This window comes from Cornus florida, unplaced genomic scaffold, assembly GCF_030987335.1.
Source record: "Cornus florida cultivar Cherokee Brave unplaced genomic scaffold, ASM3098733v1 CherokeeBrave_3.0.0_Hap2_Chr11, whole genome shotgun sequence".
NCBI lineage: Eukaryota > Viridiplantae > Streptophyta > Magnoliopsida > Cornales > Cornaceae > Cornus > Cornus florida.
The window spans coordinates 73,846,295-73,867,078 of record NW_026775581.1 but is presented as its reverse complement, the minus strand read 5'-3'; the positions used below and the strand labels follow the sequence as shown (position 1 = coordinate 73,867,078).

Sequence of the window (20,784 nt, the reverse complement as noted above, 5' to 3'; positions counted from 1 at the left end):
CTCTGCGCCCGCCCTTCTCTCTCACTCCTCTGCAAAACCCTTCCCTATCGCTCTCTTCTATTTCATTCCCTTATTTTGTTCTCAATTGTTCTGAGTCCTCCATCAATCTCGGAATCCCAGTGAAACCTAGATCCAATTCCACTATCATGTCTTCCTTCTCCACCTTCTTTGTCTTCTCCATCTTTCCAACATCAGTTTCAGTCCCAGATTTGGCCTGCCTTCGTCCTCTCCAACTCCACCGCACCCGCCGGGGCTCTCTCCAGCCTGCACTTTGACATCTTCTCCAACACCATCGTCCGTTGAATTCGACACAGGCCAGAACCCAAAATATATGACGCAGATGACAATCACAGAATCAACTTCATAAACAATAAATCGAAGGTTAGAGATAGAGTTGGATACTACAAGCCTGGATTAAATTTGAGATACCCACATGGCAATCACGTCAGAATCAATGTATTATCTTGATTTCTGTCAAGAATTAAGCAATTTAGTGGTATTTTCTATAGAAAATTATTTAATTTCAGTTTGATTTTATACATTAAAAAAAAAAAAGTAAGTAGCAACCCTTGGGATGTTGAATCGATTAAGGAGTTGATGAACACGATCGACCCACAATTAGAGTTTGCTGGGAGTGGGAGAGAGATGATGCATGACTGCTTCGGTGGGGAGAGAGAAAAATGAAAAAGAAAAAGAAGGATTTGCACACTTCTTGTGAACAGTTGGCCAATCAGTAACATCCACGTAAGATTCGTATTTTGTCGGTTTTTTTGATAGTCGGGCGAAATAGCACTACCCTTTTATTTATTGCTTGATGTGTTTTTGTGATTGCAATTGAGATATGTAACAAAACTAATAAGGATTAACAAAATTTTGAAAAGTTAGTTAGTTACGAATTTGATATTCATTAGACATATTCACTCCCTTTCTAGGTCTAATTAACCGCACTCGCATTAACCTTTAGAGCCTTGGGTTACAGTCCTTAGTGTTTTAAATTTGGTATCAAAGCATATCAATTATAGATTTATCAATGTACTTATCAAAAAAAAAATTATAGATTTATCAATGTGAATTATGTGATTCAAATTATAATAGTTGGAATCTAAAATATTGATGTTGGTAATTAAGACATTTTTAAGACCTATTCACTCCCTTTTAGGTCTGGCTTGTATTTAGCACACACTTAATGTCTAACAGTATAAGAGCTTAGGGTGACACCCGTGACGGTCCTCCATCACCATAGACACTCTTGGTCATACCAATATAACTTTTTGGCTTCCACTGAGAGTACATCTTCGTGAATGCATCATCTCTAATCCCTCCAAAAGTTGGGAAAAAAAAAAAAAAAGGTTCCATAGAGTTAAGGGCTGGAAAAAATTGCCATAGCCACCTTAATCTGCTATAGAAGCAAGGAAACTGCACTACTGCAGTCCGTAAGTTTCAATAGTAGCAAGTTTTTGGCTAGCACAAAATACATCTCAATCTCACCAACAAATATATGTCACTTCAACCACAATGTTCCACCTTTTTATGGGAGGCATAACTAACACAACAAAATATGGCACAGCACACAGTGTTACATGGTATAAACTAATTCTTCTATGTAATAAGATACTAAACAACTCTCAGAACTTGATTGGTATTCTTTACCAAAGTCACCTTATATAGATGAGGATGTGGCTCAGTTTTTAATCCAAGTTTTGGGAAAAGCATCCTAAAAAATAATATGAGTAGGGCGGCCAGTGTCAGGAATTATGATACATGATGACATCACATCAAGCATGTAATTAGAGGATACTACACAAATATGGTTCCTTTCTAGGATCTTTATTTGCTTGCAAGATTTGTATCCAAGTACAAGTGATGCAGGACAGAAATGCTCTAACACCAAGTTAAGGTAGGACCAGAAAGAAAGCAGAGGATGAGATGATAGAATATGAAGTGAGGCTAGAAGAAAGGGGCTGAGAAAAGAGATGGAATAGATAGATTGAACAGACAGAGGGGTTGACAAAGCAAGAAATATGGAGGGAGAAGATCAGGGAGAGAAATCTGAAAATTAACGATAATCAATAATCAAAATCCTAATACAAGAAACAAACCTGAAGCGCCTCTTATATAAGCAAAATTAGAAGCAAGCCCTAAGAAGCCCTAAAAATTATAAAATATATATATATATATAAATAAAAAGCTAAAATTAAATATTACCAAAATAATAATTAAAAAATAAATAAGTAATCCTAATCTATCAAATCCCTGATTTTATCTATCTTTGCCCTTCTCCAAAAGTAAATGTGAATCACGTGTGGCTCATGCATTCAAGTCACATCTTGTTCTCCACCAATTCTCCCCGACTGAGAAAACTCTCCTACAAAGAGCCAATGCAGCGGTATGGGTCCAAAAAATCTGAGCCAACACGGCAAAACTCATCATCATCTATGCTCCATGTGACAACCTTTCCATCGAACAAGATAGTGTTGAATATATCCGTCATGAGAAGCATCACTCAGATAGTCAAGAATCAAGTCCATATACTATCCGGTGGAAGAACTAGTGTTGATGCTTACGAAGATATAACCTGATGCTGACGAAGAACTGCCCTTAACTTTGTATTGTAAAGGTTGAAGCTTCATTCTCTTTTACGTCCACAAACACTATCTTGATGTCAAAAAGCATTTAAATAGAAGCCTTTTAGGGACTGAACTGTAGCTTTTAAAGAAGCTATCAAGAAACCCAAATCTCTCTTCACATTTCTCATTATCTTTTAAAAGTTCTTCAAATTTGGATGAAAACTGTGTTAGTGATCGTACTGTAATATATAAAGAAAATTAACATCTGAAGGAAAGATATTTTGATCCAATACCAATACTGATGCAGGACCTTTCAAAATTGCATCATTTCAAAGAAGAGATAGATAAGAATTGATAGAAAAGGGCTTCTGGGAAAATAGTAGGGTTTAGTGGAGCTGCTTTCATTTTTTTGTGTGTTTTAAGTGAAAGACAACAAGCAGTTTTTTTAATAAATAAGACCACAATTTTCAATTATATTCACAAACTCCACAAGAAATGAGAATAGTCCTTCTAGACCTTTAAACCCAGAAAATTAATCCTTAACTTAACCCACACTAATCCAGACCTTAAACTAAAGCCTAATCAAATGAACCTCAAAAGACAAAATTACAAAACTAGTTCACTCCTATAGTAGCATGAGCAATAACCTACTAAGTTTTTTTTTGGAATGAATAACCAACTAAGTTGATACGAGCAGTAGCTTGCTAAAGGGTGTGAATCGTACTTGCTGCATTAGGTTAAGTACCACCAATTAACATATTTCTTACTTCTACCTTTAGAAACTAAGAAAATATAAATTTCTACAAATATTACTCAATATTATTTTTGATTAAGTAAATACTCATAAAAGGGTGAACCCAATGCACGAGGCTCCTGCCATTGCAGCGTCTGGGGAGGGTTAGATATACGTTGCCTTACCTTCGCATGCAAAGATGTTGTTTCCTTGTTTCGAACCCGTGACATCTAGGTCACAATAGGTAAATTCTCATACACCCCCACAAATGCCCATGTTAACAACTATTGTAAAGCATAAAACGGAAGCGAAAAGAAATTAAACGAGAAAATACAAAGATATTACGTGGTTCAGCCACTAGGGCCTACGTCCACGGCACAAAGAGCCTAAAGGGTTACATCACTTTTATAATGCTCTCTTAATTCATTCACAATACAATGGTGGAGGCTCCTTTATATAGGAGAATAAATTATGAGAATGGAAAGAGATATAAAACAGGAAACAAGGAGGATTTTTCTCCACAAATTCCCCTAGTAACAGTAAATCTTTAATAATATGAAACAACATAAATTACTAGAAGAATTTCCTCCACTGATTCCTCCATCAAATCTTCAATACTCCCCTTCAAGTTGGAGCATGAATGCCCAACTTGCCATTGAGATGATGAGTAACAACAAGTGTGAATGATGAAAGAGAGAAGAGAGAAAACGAAGAACAATGTTACCGAACACACCGACAGCCCAAACAAGTTAACAAAAAACTGCCAAAGACACGGCAAAGGCGAGGACAATACTACTGAACACACCGCTAGCCCAAACAAGTCAACAAAAACTGCCGGAGACACAACAAAGTCGAAAAACATTACTGCTGAACAAACTGGCAACCCAAACAAGTCACAATTAGCACCGAGAAACCCTTAGCAACATTTCAGATGCTAAGGGAATACCCCAAAATAGGGGTCCGAACCTAGGAAGAGAAATTAGGCTCTGATACCATGTTGTAAAGCATAAAACATAAGCGAAGAGATAAATAAAACAAGTAGATCACACAAATATTATGTGGTTCAGCCATTAGGGCCTATATTCACCGCACAAAGAGCCCAAAGGGCTACATCACTTTTATAATACGCTCTCAATTCATACTCAATACAATGGTGGAGGCTCCTTTATATAGGAGAATAAATTATGAGAATGGAAAGAATTAGAAAATTGGAAACAAGGAGGACTTTTCTCCACTGATTCCTCTAGTAACACCAAATCTTCAATAACAACCATCTACTTTAAAAGCTTAAACTGTTAGAGAGGGTGTAACTTAAATATATAAATCCTTCAACACGCCCCCTCACGTGTGGCCTTCTTTTGGTCCAACATGTGTTTTTCAATTTTTAATTAGGGCGACGGTGAGGTTTGAACCCGAGGCCTTTGGCTCTAATACATATTAACAATCATTTATTCCAAAAACTTAAGCTATTAGAGAGTGTGTAGCTTAAATATATAAATCCTTCACAGCCCATATGGGGCTCAAACCCTCATATTGTTACCTACACTTTCTTTTTCTAATCAAAGTAACTTCCTGGTTCACATGGTACCTAAAGCCTTAAATTTCGGGTTCAAAGAGTATATGTCTTATCTAATCAAGAAACGGCAACTGCATCATCAAGACATCTTGAAGTCACTCCCATATGCTTTCATCATTTTCTCCCTCTTCCACCACGTTTATCTTCTCCTCTTATCGACCACTATTTAGATAAACTGAAAACAAAAACTTATTACCTGTAGAACTAAGACTAACCATGTCCCTCACATGAAAATAATTGATAATATTCATGAACCAACATAATATTCAAAGTGAAATCTTCATTGTAATAATAACCAAATGCATAAAAATGCCTGATAATAAATAGAAATAATGAATGGGTTCCTCATTTATTGGCTAGCAGAACAACAGAATTATTGTAAAAGACTGTAGCCGGTGAGGTAGAAATGCAAGAGAATGATAGAAAAAAATGAACTTACAGAGACTATTCTCTTCTCAATATCTTCAATTAAAACAACAAAATGCTAGATAATAAAAAGAACTGTAGCTGGTAAGGTAAAAATGCAAGAGAATGATAGAAAAAATGAACTTACATAGACTATTCTCTTCTCAATATATTTGCTTAAGAGAAGCAGCCAATAGTGTACAAATGAGTATCTAATAAGCAGGAAACATAAAGATAGTGAGATAAAATTTAAACAAATGTCTGCAAGATGTGTCTGAGCAACTATAAAAACAGTAGGGAGAAAAATAAAAGCACAGCAAACCTACAACTAATCCATGTGCTACTCTTTGTGATTGACTGGTGCCATTTGCAAGCAGCATGATCCTATGGTTATTGAAGACTAAATGAACCAAAATGTATCTTGTCATGGTCAGCCACACATTTATGCCTCTTAATGAATGGAGAATTTAAAGATTGAGTGAGAGGTGGCTAATAACATTTTTGAATACTTCGATCTTTAAGATACTGCACATTTTTTCTCTTTTTATTTCAGCTTCGGTTTCAAATTGTCAGTCACGGTGGTTCAATCAGCATGGCATTGGTCCGTTACCCACTCAAATTTTTACATTTTAATTTATGCATTTTGCAAGGAACTGGCATCACATGTCAGCACATGATCTCTTTGATATTGTCAAAAGAACAGTATCAAACAAAGGAATTCGTTACAGATGGTTTATTTAAAAAAAATTAAAAAAAATAAAAAGAATGTAGGTGTGATCAACCCATCCAAAATAATAAAGATAAAATCAAACAAGTAATGAATTAAGCATAACCACCCCATAAGACTTCAAGTTTAACAGATTCGGCAGATTCAACTTTGCAGAAACATGGTATACTATTAATACTCTCTCACACATACACACATTTAAAATCTCAACAGAACTGTGAAATTCTGAAATCATTTCGATAATTCCACCATTGCAAACAGCTGCTTCTTATTGATTAGTGTTCATAACTCTCCCCCCATCTAGATTCAATCTTATATGTTCTTACTCAGGAGACTTCCCCCATGAAACATTTATCACTATTAGTTTGAAAAGATGAGTTGCACAAATGCTAGGCATCATCATATTTTTATTTTTATTTTTCTTATTTACAAGGCATCATCAAATTATAAGCTTCTGGCATTCAAATTAGTTTATATGCTTTGTCTGACTGTCATTAAGGTTCTAAAAGGAATGAATAATGAACCAGCTTCATAGCATCCGCCATCCACAAAATATTTATGGCATCAATGCAGTGCAAGATAGAATACTAAAATTAACATGCTACTACATGGAAAATACATGACAGTTTGGAACACCCAATAGAACTGTAAGCGATGAGATTCCCTGATTGATGCAAGTATAGGAGATCATATATTCCCATGACAACACAAGATTGAGGCTTACCCAAAAAAACAAAAAGATTGATGCAAAATAATTTCAGTACATGAATTTTCAATTGTCATTTAGTTGAGAGAGTCAAGTTCATACCATCAAGAACAATTAAATTAATGTTAATTTGTTATTAAAATTGGGATTTCAATCAATTTTCAGAGTTGGATATACATACACAGTAATTCTGCAGCTATTACATAATCTGACTTTTACCTTTCACCAAGCTACACAAAGTATTCCTCCAAAACTTGTTTAGATATCATCGTCATCGGCTGTAACTTACACGGAAAGCCCAACATCTGCAGTGATGCATCATACAGTCACCATGAATGCTAAAAGTACAACAGGGCAACCATACATGTGTATTCTGTTCAGAATTATCCGTATATGGTTGTGTTAAATAAATTCTTGATTGTGTACAGGATCTGCAGCAGGAAAATACCAATATGTCAAGCTCAGACCCTCATTTAATCTTGCAAGGGTCAGAGCTGCATCTGAGTGGGGATCAACTGGTTTATCATGGCCAAAAGAGTAGAAATGGCTGTATTAGTTGTGTCCAAATTCAATTGTCATGGCCTTCAAACCAGAATAGACTGGCCCAACTATATCTCTGGGAAACATTTATATCTGCACCAATGCTTTATTCGTCAAATGTGTTCATACAGATTTTCTCCAGCAGCAATGGCCAATCTTCTCCAAGTTGCTGTGGATTTAACTCCATTGCAACCTTAAAATCAAGCAAAGATATTAAGCAACGGGGTCTTGTTTCCTGCATAACTTCCACGGGTCCATTGCTACTCTGCATATGCAAGTGATTACTAGGCCACATGCCATTAATAAGCTTGCCTTGAACTTGCAATTTGTTAGCAGTGTTTCTCTTTGGCTCGTGTGCAGACCTCGCCCCAACCAACTCCATGCAAGACGTGATCAAACGCTTCAAGTACACGTCCAACATATCATTCAACATATTAGCACATTCTATAGAAACCCCTCCAAGGCCCTGTACTGCTGCAATCTGCTCCATTCGTTTCCTCAATGTCTCTGTATCTGACAACCCCCCGCTGTCAAAATAGCTAACAACATTACTAGTGCTTGCTACAGGCAAAGCTTTGTGGGCCCCACCTAAACTAGCTGAGCAGAAAGGAATTCCAAGAGGAGCAAGAAGAGGACTACTGGAGATATTCAAGTGGTTGGCCTGAATAAATTCTTCCCCATCTTCAACCACAGCTACTTCGAGTAGGTCTTTATTACGTAGAGAAACTGAAGCCTCTGTTGAATTCTTTATTTTAGGCCTTTCATTATCAGGTTGCTCAGCATGTCCTTGAGGATGCTGTATTGGTCTCTGATAATCGCATGGATTCAAAGTCCCATTTTCCACAACGGTCTTCAGACCACTATCTTCGGCAGCTGTTGATTGATGTGACGCACCATCTGCCTTTCCATTAGGTCCAAGTGGGCTAGGTCGATCCCTGAGCTTCCGATTGTGAATTGCAGACCTTCCCTTTCGTGGCGACATCGGCAAAACAACCCCATTCGACCAAGTCGGTGTCCTTGGACTTTGATTCGGAACCACAGACCCACTTTGTTCTTGGCCATCTTCTTTAAAAGAACTTTTCCCTGCTACTACAACAGGTTTTGTGGGTCCCACTTCGTGAACTAGTGGCGGTGTCTTTGCATGACAAGCATTCTTTAAGATTGAACGTATAAAATGATTATGCAACGGCAGATTCTCCCTCCCAAGCACTCGAAGGCACAACCTGTCAAACTCACCCTTACTCAATTTCTGGCTCAACAACCTATTCAAGTAATAGAAATATCTCTTCGACCTCTCAGGCCCAATTTTCTTCACTATCTGTGCTTTCAATTCCGCCACATCTATTCGAGAATTCTGATGTGGTTGCATTTCTCAACCCGCTCATATACCACCAACAATTACTACATATAACCAGTTGAAAACCCCAAATTCGATCTGAATTATGGTCAATTCCTTATCAAAACAACACCAAAGGATTCATCCACACACACAGCACACAATGCACAGTGGAATCTCATCTTCACAAAACCAAAACCCTAGAAAACAAATGACAACCCTCCACCAGAGATCAAACTCACTAAAACGCCCAAATATCACTTACCCACATTCAAATTCTTCGTAAATCAAAACCCTAACTTGTCATCACTAAAAAAACACGTGTTGTGAGCTTCCAACTGTAAAAACCGTTAAAATTGATAACTGCACCCGGCGTAAAGACACTCGTTTGTTCAAAATTCGACGTCTCTGCAGTGACAATTTATGCTGTTAAAGCCTAGATCACAAAACGAAGTTGAATACAAAGAGATCGACGCTGACTTGAAAGGTCGTTCGGATTTTACACACACAGAAAAAATTGAACAACAATAACAGAGATAGAGAGTAATCAAATAACAAGCTAAGAATTGCAAGTATGAGAGGATTGTTTAAGTTCTAACCTTTGAGCTTCGAATTTCTTGTAGAAAACAAAGAAAAACAAAAAGTCTTCAAAAATTCAGTGACTTGGTTGTTGTTGTTGTTGTTTACAGGTCTTCTTCTCGCAACTTCTCTCTTCGAATTCGATTGCTCCTTCGCTTTGCTTTGGCTTTTCTCTCTCTCTTCTTTGATTGTTCACAGCATTGTTTTGTTTTTGAATTTTCTTTTTCGTTGCTGATTTATCGCGCTCTTCTTTGTGAAATTAGATTGCACCCTCCATCGCTGCTAAAACTCTCTCTGTCACGGTCTCAACTCAATTTTTTTTTTTTTTTTTACTTATTAAATTATTTTGATTTTTTTAAAATTCAAAATATATTATCTTTCATAAATGGTACAAAAAGTTGAAAATTTATGTTTTGTGTTAGTGGTTTTATGACAAGGGAGTAACATTGCACTTCTGAATAATTGCAGTTGAGTAGGACTCTTTAATTAGTAACTTGTCGAGTGTATGAGATATAACTAATTAATTAACTCTAGGAAGGTAATTGTAATTTACTTTATTGTTTTAGGAATATATATCCATTAAATAACTAATAATCAAATAATTTTACTATTTCTTCTAGTAATTCTATAAAAATCTCATTGCACTATTATTATTAAAATAATGATATTGTATATACAAGTGAATTGTGCAATTCTGAGGACTAAATATATATATATATATATATATATATAAAGCAAATTCAAAGGAAACAGGTAGTTTCTGTATAGAAATTTTACGCCTTACTGAAAAAGGTTTTGTAAAGCTGATTTTGTGAAAATTTTGTAAACTTATAATTTTATCTTTCTTGCAGAGCAGGACGGACCTAGAAATTCGGCTAGGGGAATAATGAAATTTTTAATAATTTCAGGGAGGTAATAGTAATATGTTATGGGTATATATATATATATAATTGAAATCCATGTTGCCTGGGGATGGAATCGAGCGAGTTTGGGTTCAGTCATTACCCGCCTCCGTATCATGTAAGATATTGTTTATTTTGCATGATACCCTCTCAATGTTCACGATTTTGCTCAAAACACATCTACATAGCGAGATATCCCCATATATAACTCTTGGGCTTCGTTTGGAATTGGAGAGATAATGAGGGAAAATAAATGAAATGATAGTGTAAATTGTGTTTGGGTTGTTTGAAATGAGAAAGGAATATATGATGTCCTCCCAAAAATGAGAAGATTAAGAGGAAAATGATAGTGTGTTAAGTAGTATTTTATAATTTTGAAATTGCCCATACCAACCTAAAAATGTCTAATTAAAAGGGTGTGATAGTAATTTTGTTATTATTCTTTCTTTCTTTTTATCTCCTTTATTTTTTCCAAACAAGAATACTATTATTTCTTTTATTTCCCTCCTATCTATCTAAACATGAATAGAGTTTATTGCTATTATTTATTTCTTTTCTTTTCATTTCTCTCATAACTAATGTTATCATTTCCTTTTTTTCTCTCTCTCCTATGTATCCAAATGGAGCCTTAACAATTCTCCCCCTCTTGTGATCACCACCTCTTGGGACGAGCGTCCTCAATAGGCTGACGTGCATGGGTTTGTGCATGCCCCCTATATCTAGTTGGGTATTGGCTATAATACAATTTGTCACCACCTGCCTGGCACCTTTTACATGATTAAGGGGTGTCCGTATATGTGTGTGTGTCTCAATAACTTTCCCCCCTAGTAATGTAAAACGTCACAATCACCCCCTCTTGGAACCAATGTTCTTATTGGCCTAACCCGTATGAGCTTATGCTTCCCCATCACATCCCCCCCCCCCTCCCCCGGGCGACCGAACGGGGTAACGAAGCTAAATTTATGAAATCATCATTATTTCTCTATACTCCAAACAAAAATAAGAACATGCAAATACTTAACTAAAAATTGTATGGTAATAAGCAACATTGAAAATGCCAATTTATGGGATGGAAAAATAATATTTTAAAACAAGTTTTTAATTTTTGAATAATAAAATAAATAAATAAAACTAACACTAAATAGTTGTGATCAAATGATGAGATAAATGTTAAGGAATGAGAATCCACCACCATGGATCAATATAAATAAAATAAAATAAAAATTATTTTTTATATGATTTTCCTCCAATAAGTAAAAATACTCAACCAATTGATTTACAACTTAAAAAGATGAAGGAACTATGCCATTAGATTACTTGGTTATTTATGAGAAATGTTCTTTGCAAAATTTTCATGACTAACTCTTGTTAGGAAATTAATAGTGGTAGGCATTCTCCGAATTACCATTATTTGGCAAACATGAAGAATCCTTCTTCTATATTTTTGGCGTCCAAACTCTATTGTGAGGTCTTTGTTACTGAGATTCATAAAAGAATACTCTCAAAAGGGAAATTATACAAGAAATGAAATATATATTTTTATATTTCAGCCATGATTTCTTCATCACTCCCTTGAAAGGGGTGTTTAAGTTAGTATATTAATGATAAAATGACACACAAAAATAAAAAACAAATTTTCATTGAATGAGAAGAATTACAAGAAAATATGGAAGAAAATAACAAGCTCTCTCTAACTTTACTATATTTTACACTACTCTTCTCTCTCCCCCTCCTTCCTTATGAGAATCCCTATTTATTGAGTTTAGAAGGAAAAACTTAGGAGGGAAACAAAATTAAAATCAATTTACATAAGGGAAAATGAAAAAAAAAAAAATCAAAAATATATTTAAATCTTGCATATTTTCAATTTGAATTGATTTTTGTTGCTGATTTGTTAGAGCGCCAATTTGAATTTGAATTGATGATATTTGATTTTAAAGACTTTTTCCACCAATCTAATGTTAATTCAATTTTTAATTTGAAATAATTGGCCGTGTATAATATAAAAAATAGAACATTTATGTTGCAATAAAGTCTTGAATTCAATACCTCTTGTAAAGTTGGTTATGCACTAGACCATCTCTCATACATTGCTTCTAATGCTCTTCTTCATCATTTTCATACAAATTCTCATATTTTTGCCTCTGTTTTTTTTTCTTCTTCTTATTCCGAAATTAACCCCTAAACATGAAAAACAAGTATAAGAACGATTAACTAATATAAAAGATAAATTAAATATATATTTTGAATACAAAATAGCAATTTGTGTGCACTTATCACAACCTTGGGATTAGTTATGACGCCATTTGTCACGACTCACCCCACACCTTATAAATATTGTGTGCTTTGTACATTTTCCTCTTAGTGCTCACAATTTTGCTCTAGATACGTCTACATAATTAAGGGGTGTCCACACGTATAAGTCTCAACAACTTCTTCCCCAGACAATATTGGTCATCACAGGATCCTTTCCATATTCCCGCCACCATTCTTACCCAAAATCGTTTATCAAACCTCCCTTTCCACTTCCGCTTATGTCTTAGTGTTGGGAAACGTACAAGTTTTAAAAACTTTTTAAGGGATTTTCATACATAGATCTTGATTTATCACATAGAGACAAGTTTTATGCAAAAATAAAATAAAAAATGATGTATCATTCAATTAATAGATTGAATACTTACATCAAAGGTTTTAGTAAACCTTTAAATTTTTCTTCTAAAGTGAATGTTCTCACTTATTGTAGATCCCTTAACAAGATCATTTTTCCTTCTTTTTTATAGTGATTTTCCCTTTAGAAATCACCCATATACCTTAATGAATGACGTTATAGGCAAGGCTTGTGGTAGCCTCCTTTATAAGAGAAAGCAAACCCTACAAATAGAGAGAGAAAATATATTCATTTTCCTTTCAAAAGTCACTCCTAAAATATACATAGACCCATGTATATATTGGCAAAATAAAGATAAGGAAAGAAAACAATATATCCTTCTCAATCTCTAATTCACATATCTCAATTCTAATAGGACTCCAATATCAACTTAGGCTATGGGCGAGAATCCTTTTGAGCTTACTATTTTCTTGGCTACTATAAATTAATAATTGGTCTGGTCCATTAAACCATGGACCCAATTCAATTAATTCATAAATTAATTTATACTCTACTAAAAAAAATTAATTGCACTCCAATTAAATAGTAAATAACATCTAAGTCAATGTTGCACTTTGACCCCTATATGCATAATTATTTATCAGATTATAAAATCATCAATCCAACAACATAATTAATATAATTATTTTGCCACCTTTGATTATTTCCGGCTTGATCATAATAAAAGTTTGTTTGACAAAAAGAATAATTTACTAAATAAATATATAGAAAATATTTTGTCTAAAACATACGAAAGCCTTCGAATTTAATTTGTGATCAATAATAATCAATATAAAATAAATACAAGTAGCATTGATGCAAATATTGAAAATATAACTCTCTAATTATTAATTACATAACTACCCAAAGTGCCGATCTATGGATCCCAAAGTATCCGCCGAACAAATCAAAGTAATTATTAATTAATAAAAGAGTCTATACTTCTCTCATGCTTGATAGTCAAATGCCATGATAATGATAGGGAGCAATTGTATACGACAGCTATCACAATATATCTCAACCTAACGCGAATCTAGTTCAAGCCTTAATTAATAATGAGTCAATCCATAATTGTCGACTATGAACAATTTATGATTACTATTTATGTATTGATCGTCATCACACACACACACACACACACACACACACACACACACACATATATATATATATATCTTGTAATCAAGTGGACAATACCAATTCCATAATGAATCGAAACATAATACATGGAATTCACCAATTATATAAATCCTAAATATTTCAGATATGTCAGGAATATATGTCACTATAATCCAAATAGGAATTTGTTATGCCAGGGCATATAAATCCCAACATTTAGTTCCCCCACTGTGTACAATTGGATCTCCAAACACTTTTTCCCCTTAATTTTTTCATTCAATTTTTTAAAAGGCATGTTTAATAATATAAATCAAATAAACATTCTTAACCAAATGACATCAACAGGGATAAGTTTGAAAGCTAAGAAGCGCAAACACATATAGGGAACACCGTGTACATTACGATACAGATTCAGCAATATGACAAATTTTTAAAAATAAATAAATAAGGCAAGGATACGTCTCAAAAACAAATAAATAAAAATATATTATTATACAAAAATATTTTATTTTCAATTTATCAATAATACTATATACATTCTAAGGGATGTCACCACTTTTTCTTTTATTGTTCTATTTCTCCTTCTTTTTTTTTCGCTATTTCTCATTGATTTGACTTGCATTTTAATGAGAAGTGAGAACAAAATTTCACATGAAAGAACAAACAAATATACAAATACACTTATGCTTTTGTTAAGCTTTTAAGCTTGAATTTTATTTTTACACACTTACGTTTTTGTTAAGCTTTTAAGCTTGAATTTTATTTTTACATTATTATCCTATTATTTTGAAAGTTTTCAACATATAAAAGTAAACTATCCAAATTACATTATTTAGATAAGTGGTATCCGCTCTCACGCTCAATACTTGATTTTTTTTTTTCCCCATGAATACTTGAATTAGTATTAAGAGAGCAAAGACTTTTCCGATTTGCAAAATTAATTCATCAATCATTAATTTCATAACAATTTTTATTCCTTGAATGATTAGAAAACCACATTTAACATTTATTATACAATTAACAAACCAAAATTTACCTAATGCCGAATAAAAATTGCTAAAAATGTGCTTGGTAAAAAGAATTACAATATTAAACCTATGGGGCTTAAGGAATGATGGAGAAAAAAAAATAATGAGAGGAATAAATACTAAAATAAAAAATAAAATAAATGAATTTGAAGTAGAAGAATCCAAATTCCAAATGAACAATTTCAATGAAAATAATCTTTATTATTCTTGAAAAATGAAGGGAAATGGGATTGATCGAGAAAGATCTATTGTTCTTATTATAGGATCGTGATTGAATCCTTATATGTTTGAATAACAAATTCTTCTATGCCATCCATTTCATATGGATCACATATTGTTTTTCCTTTTTTTTTATTGACATTGATAAATGTATTAAATAAAAAAAATTCAAACAAGTTTTTAAAAAAATAATTTTTGTTCAGAAGAATCAATTGCATGCGTTTCTATACATATAAACATGCACATAAATTATAAGGACACTTGTTAATTATTTAAAATTCTTACTTATTTTTTCTTATATAATTCTATTAGAAAAAAATTATACTATTTTCTATTTTAAATTACTGCTTAGATTATGTATATGATGAATTACTCATAATTTAAACACGTTTTGTCATGTTAATGAGAATAATTTTTAGGTAAATCTTAATCACTAAAAATTTAAATAAATTACATTACCAGCCCTAAGTTTTGTCCTAATTACATTCGATGATGGAGAATAACCCTAATTACACCATGTATTCTTGAGGTTCCACATGAGAATGACCTTAATTACACTATAAAATTCGGAACCCCGCCTCCCACGGCGAGGGGATTTTATGCTTTGGTCCCGTGCCGCTAGTATATGAGTAGTGTAACAACATATACATTAAAAAGTTGTTGAAAAATGATTATGATAAATCACGAAAATCACATGCACTGCACACATAAAAGAAATAGAATATGTAATAAACCTAGACCATGGCTTGAAGGCACGTATTCGTTTCTTAAAGATTGCCACAGCCTCTCACAAGGTGCAAAGGATTATAGTAGTTCTATGTCCAGGATTTGACCAAATATGAAAAATGAATGAATAAAAAAATAAAATAAAAAAATCTTAAACTTTAAGTTCATAAAACGTAAGTATGAGTATCATTGGGCGAGAGAAAAGTAATCATTATATAGACCTCTCAAATGAAACTCCATGAATGTGTGCAAACCTCAGAAACATGAATTTAAAAATTCATGTTTCAAAATAATGAATTTGAATAAATTCATTTGTGTACCAAATTAATCATAATGTATCTTATAAATTTTGATGAATGAATTTAGAAAGATTCATCCTAAAATTAGGTAAATCAAATAAATTCATTTAGAATACCAAAAATCAAGTGTGAATGAATGTAAAACATCTCCTTTACATGAACCATCCAAACATGCATATACATATGAACACATTTAAAAGTGTATTAATTATATACATATATATATATATTAAAATATTATAAAAATATTTTGAAACATATTCCAACAAAACCCCAGTTGTTTCAAAATATAATTTGAAAATAAATCTCATTAATTAAGCATTTAGGAGAGTCGTGTGCATAAATAAAGGTGTTGGGGACTTAAATATTTACTTAGTGCAAAAGATCAAAGTTTGCCTAAGAATGTTAGTGGACGAAACCATGAACTAACGAACCCCTATGGACAAATCGGACTTACCACACACACATTCCTTTAAAATATTGTTGTGCATATAGATAATACTTTAAGGTATGTGTTTCATCCCATTTTCTCATTGAGAGCTCCAAATACTGCCTTAAAAGGCTAATAGAATGTGACCAACTTCAATTAGGTGAATTTATTATATATGTCATTAGATCCATTAAGAGATCAAATTTCAACCTCTAATTACTACAAGACATTACACTACTTACACTATATGAAGATTATCAAATTTCATAATATAGTGTACTAGCGACAACTGTGATCTTGGTTCGTTTTTCTATGAACATGAAAAACTCATCAAGTTCGGTATCACCGAGTACGGTTTAGTTTTAGGTTTAGTTCCATTCCCCTCGACCTATTTGAGATCATTAATTGATTCAAATTTCATAAATAAATAAATAAATACGTGTTTCTTTCTCATACTTCAAGGAGAACACACCACATCTTAGGCAAAACTCCGAGAAGAATTAACTTTAACTTGTCCAAATCCAAGTCCAAGTTGCATCATGCATCATTTTAAGCATATAAAAATACTTCCCATAATGTATTGTAACTCTGAAGTATCTTAGGACTCAATTCAAGCATCTATGCTTCATTCTTAGGTTACCAAGGTATGTGCTGAACTTTCCAAATGCAAAGTCTATGTTCGGCCTAATACAGTTCAGAAGATTGAAAATAATTTGAGAATACTCAAATTGAGTTGCACTGCAACCCTTGTAGTTTTTAACCTTTTATTCTAGAATCATGTAGAGCGGCTATTGATTTATTCTCAATCTGATTGAATTTCTTAATAATCTTCTCAAGGTAATAAGATTGAGTGATGTAGATTCCACCTTTCTTCTCTCAATTCAATTGATCTTTATTCAGATAAGGGCATGGAAGAAAGGTTCCATTTAGGCTTACTTTCCAATAAAGCCCCTCATCTTTGTAGATCGTTGACCTTGATAATACTTATTCATAATGAAATGCAAGATTTCAAAGGATGATAAATTTTATGGTAGATCTTTCTTTAGGAATACATAGAGCATTGTGGAGAACAAGTTTACCATGAGTCAAAATGGTTGTAAAAAGACTTTTACTCACCTTGCATGAGAGATGGGAGAAGTTACTTCTTCCATGTTGTTCAAACCCCACTAGTTTAAACATTATAATAATGTTTTATACTCCAATATATTATAACGAATTCAACATTTGCAACCATATATATAGATTATACACCATTTATTCAACAACTCAAGTTAATTGTGGTAAGACAATTCCAAGCAATACTAGTAAGCCGTATATGAGAAAGACTTATCTCAATTATAGCAAAAATATAACTTTTAAGAAACCAGGACTATAGATTGGATGTGCATAATCGCTTTTTGAAGATAGTCGAACCCTCCCACAAGGTCTAAGGGATTATGCCAACTCCATATTTGGAATTCAACCAAGCCTTGACTTGACCTAACCATAATATATTTACACGATACACTATTGTGTGCAACACTTCTCTTTTCAGAAGGCAGAACAAATATGAAAATTATAAGAGAGAAACTTTTAAAGTTTAAGTTCAAAAAATTTGATTATGCATTAGGATTGAACTTGATACATGTTTGAGTGAGGAAAGTGTAATCCTTATATAAATATCTCAAGACGAGTCTCATAAATGTGTTCAGTCATCAAAATACATAAATTAAGAAAATTCGAGTTCCATAATGAATTTTCATAAATTCATTCATATACAAAACTAATTAAAATATATTTTATAAATTTGATAAATGAATTTCGAATGGTCCAACCTAAAATTAGGTGTTCCTTACCTCTTATCCGGACTTTTTTCATATACCGAACAGTTGAGAGTTTAGGAAAAAAGCAGATTGAGAATATACCAAATGTGAGGTGTAAATGAATGTAAGAACATCTCATTTATTGACATATGAACCAACCAAAGAGGCATATAATCATTATAAATTATAACCCACTCACCACTGTTCAATTCAACCAAAAAGGTACACAATCATCAAATTTTAAAGTGCATTTGAGAGCATGCAACACAATCAAATGAACTACTTCATCGATTTCCCTTGGTGTATACAACATTTGAATATGAGAGAACTTCTTAAGAAATTGACTAATTTTATCCAATACATTATCTCTGAATTCTATGGCACTATACACCTCCCATAATTTATATCTAAATACTCTGATATTAATATATAGTGTGATTCACTGCATTTAATTCAGTCCCCCTGTTCTTCTTAAAAATCCAATCATTTCGAGAGTTCCATCTGTACCATACAATTAATATTAGCCATCATTATCAAATGGAAAATTATATTTTTGACGACTTTTCCTTACTGATAAAAATCGACTTTCACGTGGCAATACACTAATCGCAATACCAAGTCTCATATGGCATATTAAATGCAATACATTTTTTTTAGACAAAATTACCCTTTCCTTTTGATTTCCTTTTCTTTTTCTATTATTTCTTTTCTCTGTGTACAAGTTACTCATATGTACGTATTTTTTCTTAAAATTCCTTCTCTTTATAAAATATGTTTTCCATTAAAAGGCTTTGTTGCAGGGAATGAAATTTTTGTCTTTTGCTATTATCTTCAACTATAGTTTTCACCCCAAGAAACAAAAAGAGGAAGCAAAAAAAAAGGGTTTGCATATCTATTTCGTTTCTCTTTTTCGTCATCTGAATTTTTTTTTATTTTTTTAGATACCAAGAACAATAATTTAGAATTGAAGAACTGGGGTTCATTGGTTAATCAGGTCTCCATAACTCATCTGGAAAAAGATGAAAATAGAGAGTGTTTAGAGAGGGAATACATATGAATATATATATATATATATATATATATATATATATATATATATATATATGTAAACATTTGTATACATAGAGATAGGGAATGAGAAGACTTGGGGGCATGGGCGAAGAGGAAAGAGGCGTGTTTGTTTCTATAAACGGCTCCACTAATTATAACATGACACTTGGACATTAAGAAGGAGTTAGTACTAAGTAGGTTTTTTTAAGTCGGGTGAAATAGCAGTGCTCTTATCAAATTCTCTAGCTGATCAATAACTTTCCATTTAAAGCATAGAACATCCCATTAATCAGAGCAAGAGGCACACTAAGTTGTATACGTCTCCAAAGTAAAGGCGAAAGCTTCCAAATCTTCACCACCCTATCACAATGTAAAATCAAATGCCTAATTATATATTCAAAATTATAACAAAATTAACACAAGAATTCTTGAGCAATTCCTTTATGATATAAAGATGTTGCCACATAACTTTGAACCAAGCTAGGTCTTCAAAGGAAGTGTTTAATTTTAGGTTTAACTTTCAACTCCCAAATCATGCCAAGGTCACATTTAAAACTTTATCGCTCATTGGGAATATGAATCAAAATAATTAGACTTTAATATATATATATATATATATATATATATATATATATATATATATATTAAAAAATATTATCAAAATATATTCCAATAGTTGTTGCATAAGTGAAATAACGTAGATGTGCATAAATGATGTACTTGTTCTATGATGTGAAGTTATATAAGTGATGTAAGTTGTTGCAAAATGATAAAATGACATGTGAGAGGATCCGAGTTCATTCAACAATTCCTTCATAAAGATAATTTGTTTTCGTCTAATGGGCTTTTAGAAAATATTTTTTGAGATTTGAGCCTTGACTTATTAATTCTTGAGATACTCCTCTACCTTGGAGTGAATTGCCTTTGCAAAATTGTCCCCACACATCTTATTGTATTGGAACGCTAGTGGCAAAAAGGTGGACTTTGAGTGAGGATGAACACATAGATGATGAAGGTCGATGAGATGGAGGGAAAGAGGAAGAATGTGATTCGTGGGAAGAGAGAAGGTGAGAGTCAATTTGAATTATTTTTAGGATAAAGTGCATAAACCATATACTATTGCCCTTTTACAAATAACCCCATTGAACTAAAAATTACCCCCTTGAACTATTGATTTGTTGCAGTTAAGGACAAAATCATCACAAAAGACTATTTTACCCTTTCTTATTAAATTTGTCATTTCTTATTAAATTATTTTTATTATATTTTCTTTTATTTAAATATTAATTATAATATTTACCTTAATTTTATTATTAGTATCAATTTATCATAAAAATGGAAAAAATTAAATAGATTTGTAATCATATTTTCTAATATGATTAACTTATAATTA

General features: G+C 32.8%; 1 protein-coding gene across 3 annotated transcripts; it reads right to left on the bottom strand.

The window, feature by feature from the left end:
- Positions 1-5,177: 5,177 nt before the first annotated feature.
- On the bottom strand, positions 5,178-9,473 carry LOC132284802 (uncharacterized). 3 transcript variants are annotated; one of them, XR_009472368.1, is made up of 3 exons: positions 9,190-9,473; positions 6,934-8,998; positions 5,178-5,493 (listed from the first exon to the last, which is right to left on the bottom strand). XR_009472368.1 is itself a non-coding variant. In XM_059786927.1 (2 exons), exon 2 carries the CDS (start codon positions 8,621-8,623, stop codon positions 7,361-7,363), a length of 1,263 nt encoding a protein of 420 aa, XP_059642910.1. In that variant the 5' UTR covers positions 8,624-8,998; positions 9,190-9,473; the 3' UTR covers positions 6,829-7,360. The 3 variants fall into 3 exon arrangements, 1 of the variants encoding a protein (XP_059642910.1); XR_009472369.1 differs by lacking the exon at positions 5,178-5,493 and having other exon boundaries at positions 6,829-7,019; positions 7,163-8,998; XM_059786927.1 differs by lacking the exon at positions 5,178-5,493 and having other exon boundaries at positions 6,829-8,998.
- Between the last annotated feature and the right edge of the window lie 11,311 nt (positions 9,474-20,784).

Coding starts and splice junctions, on each gene's coding strand:
- LOC132284802 (XM_059786927.1), bottom strand. CDS start 8,623: ATGCAACCACATCAGAATTCTCGAATAGATGTGGCGGAATTGAAAGCA.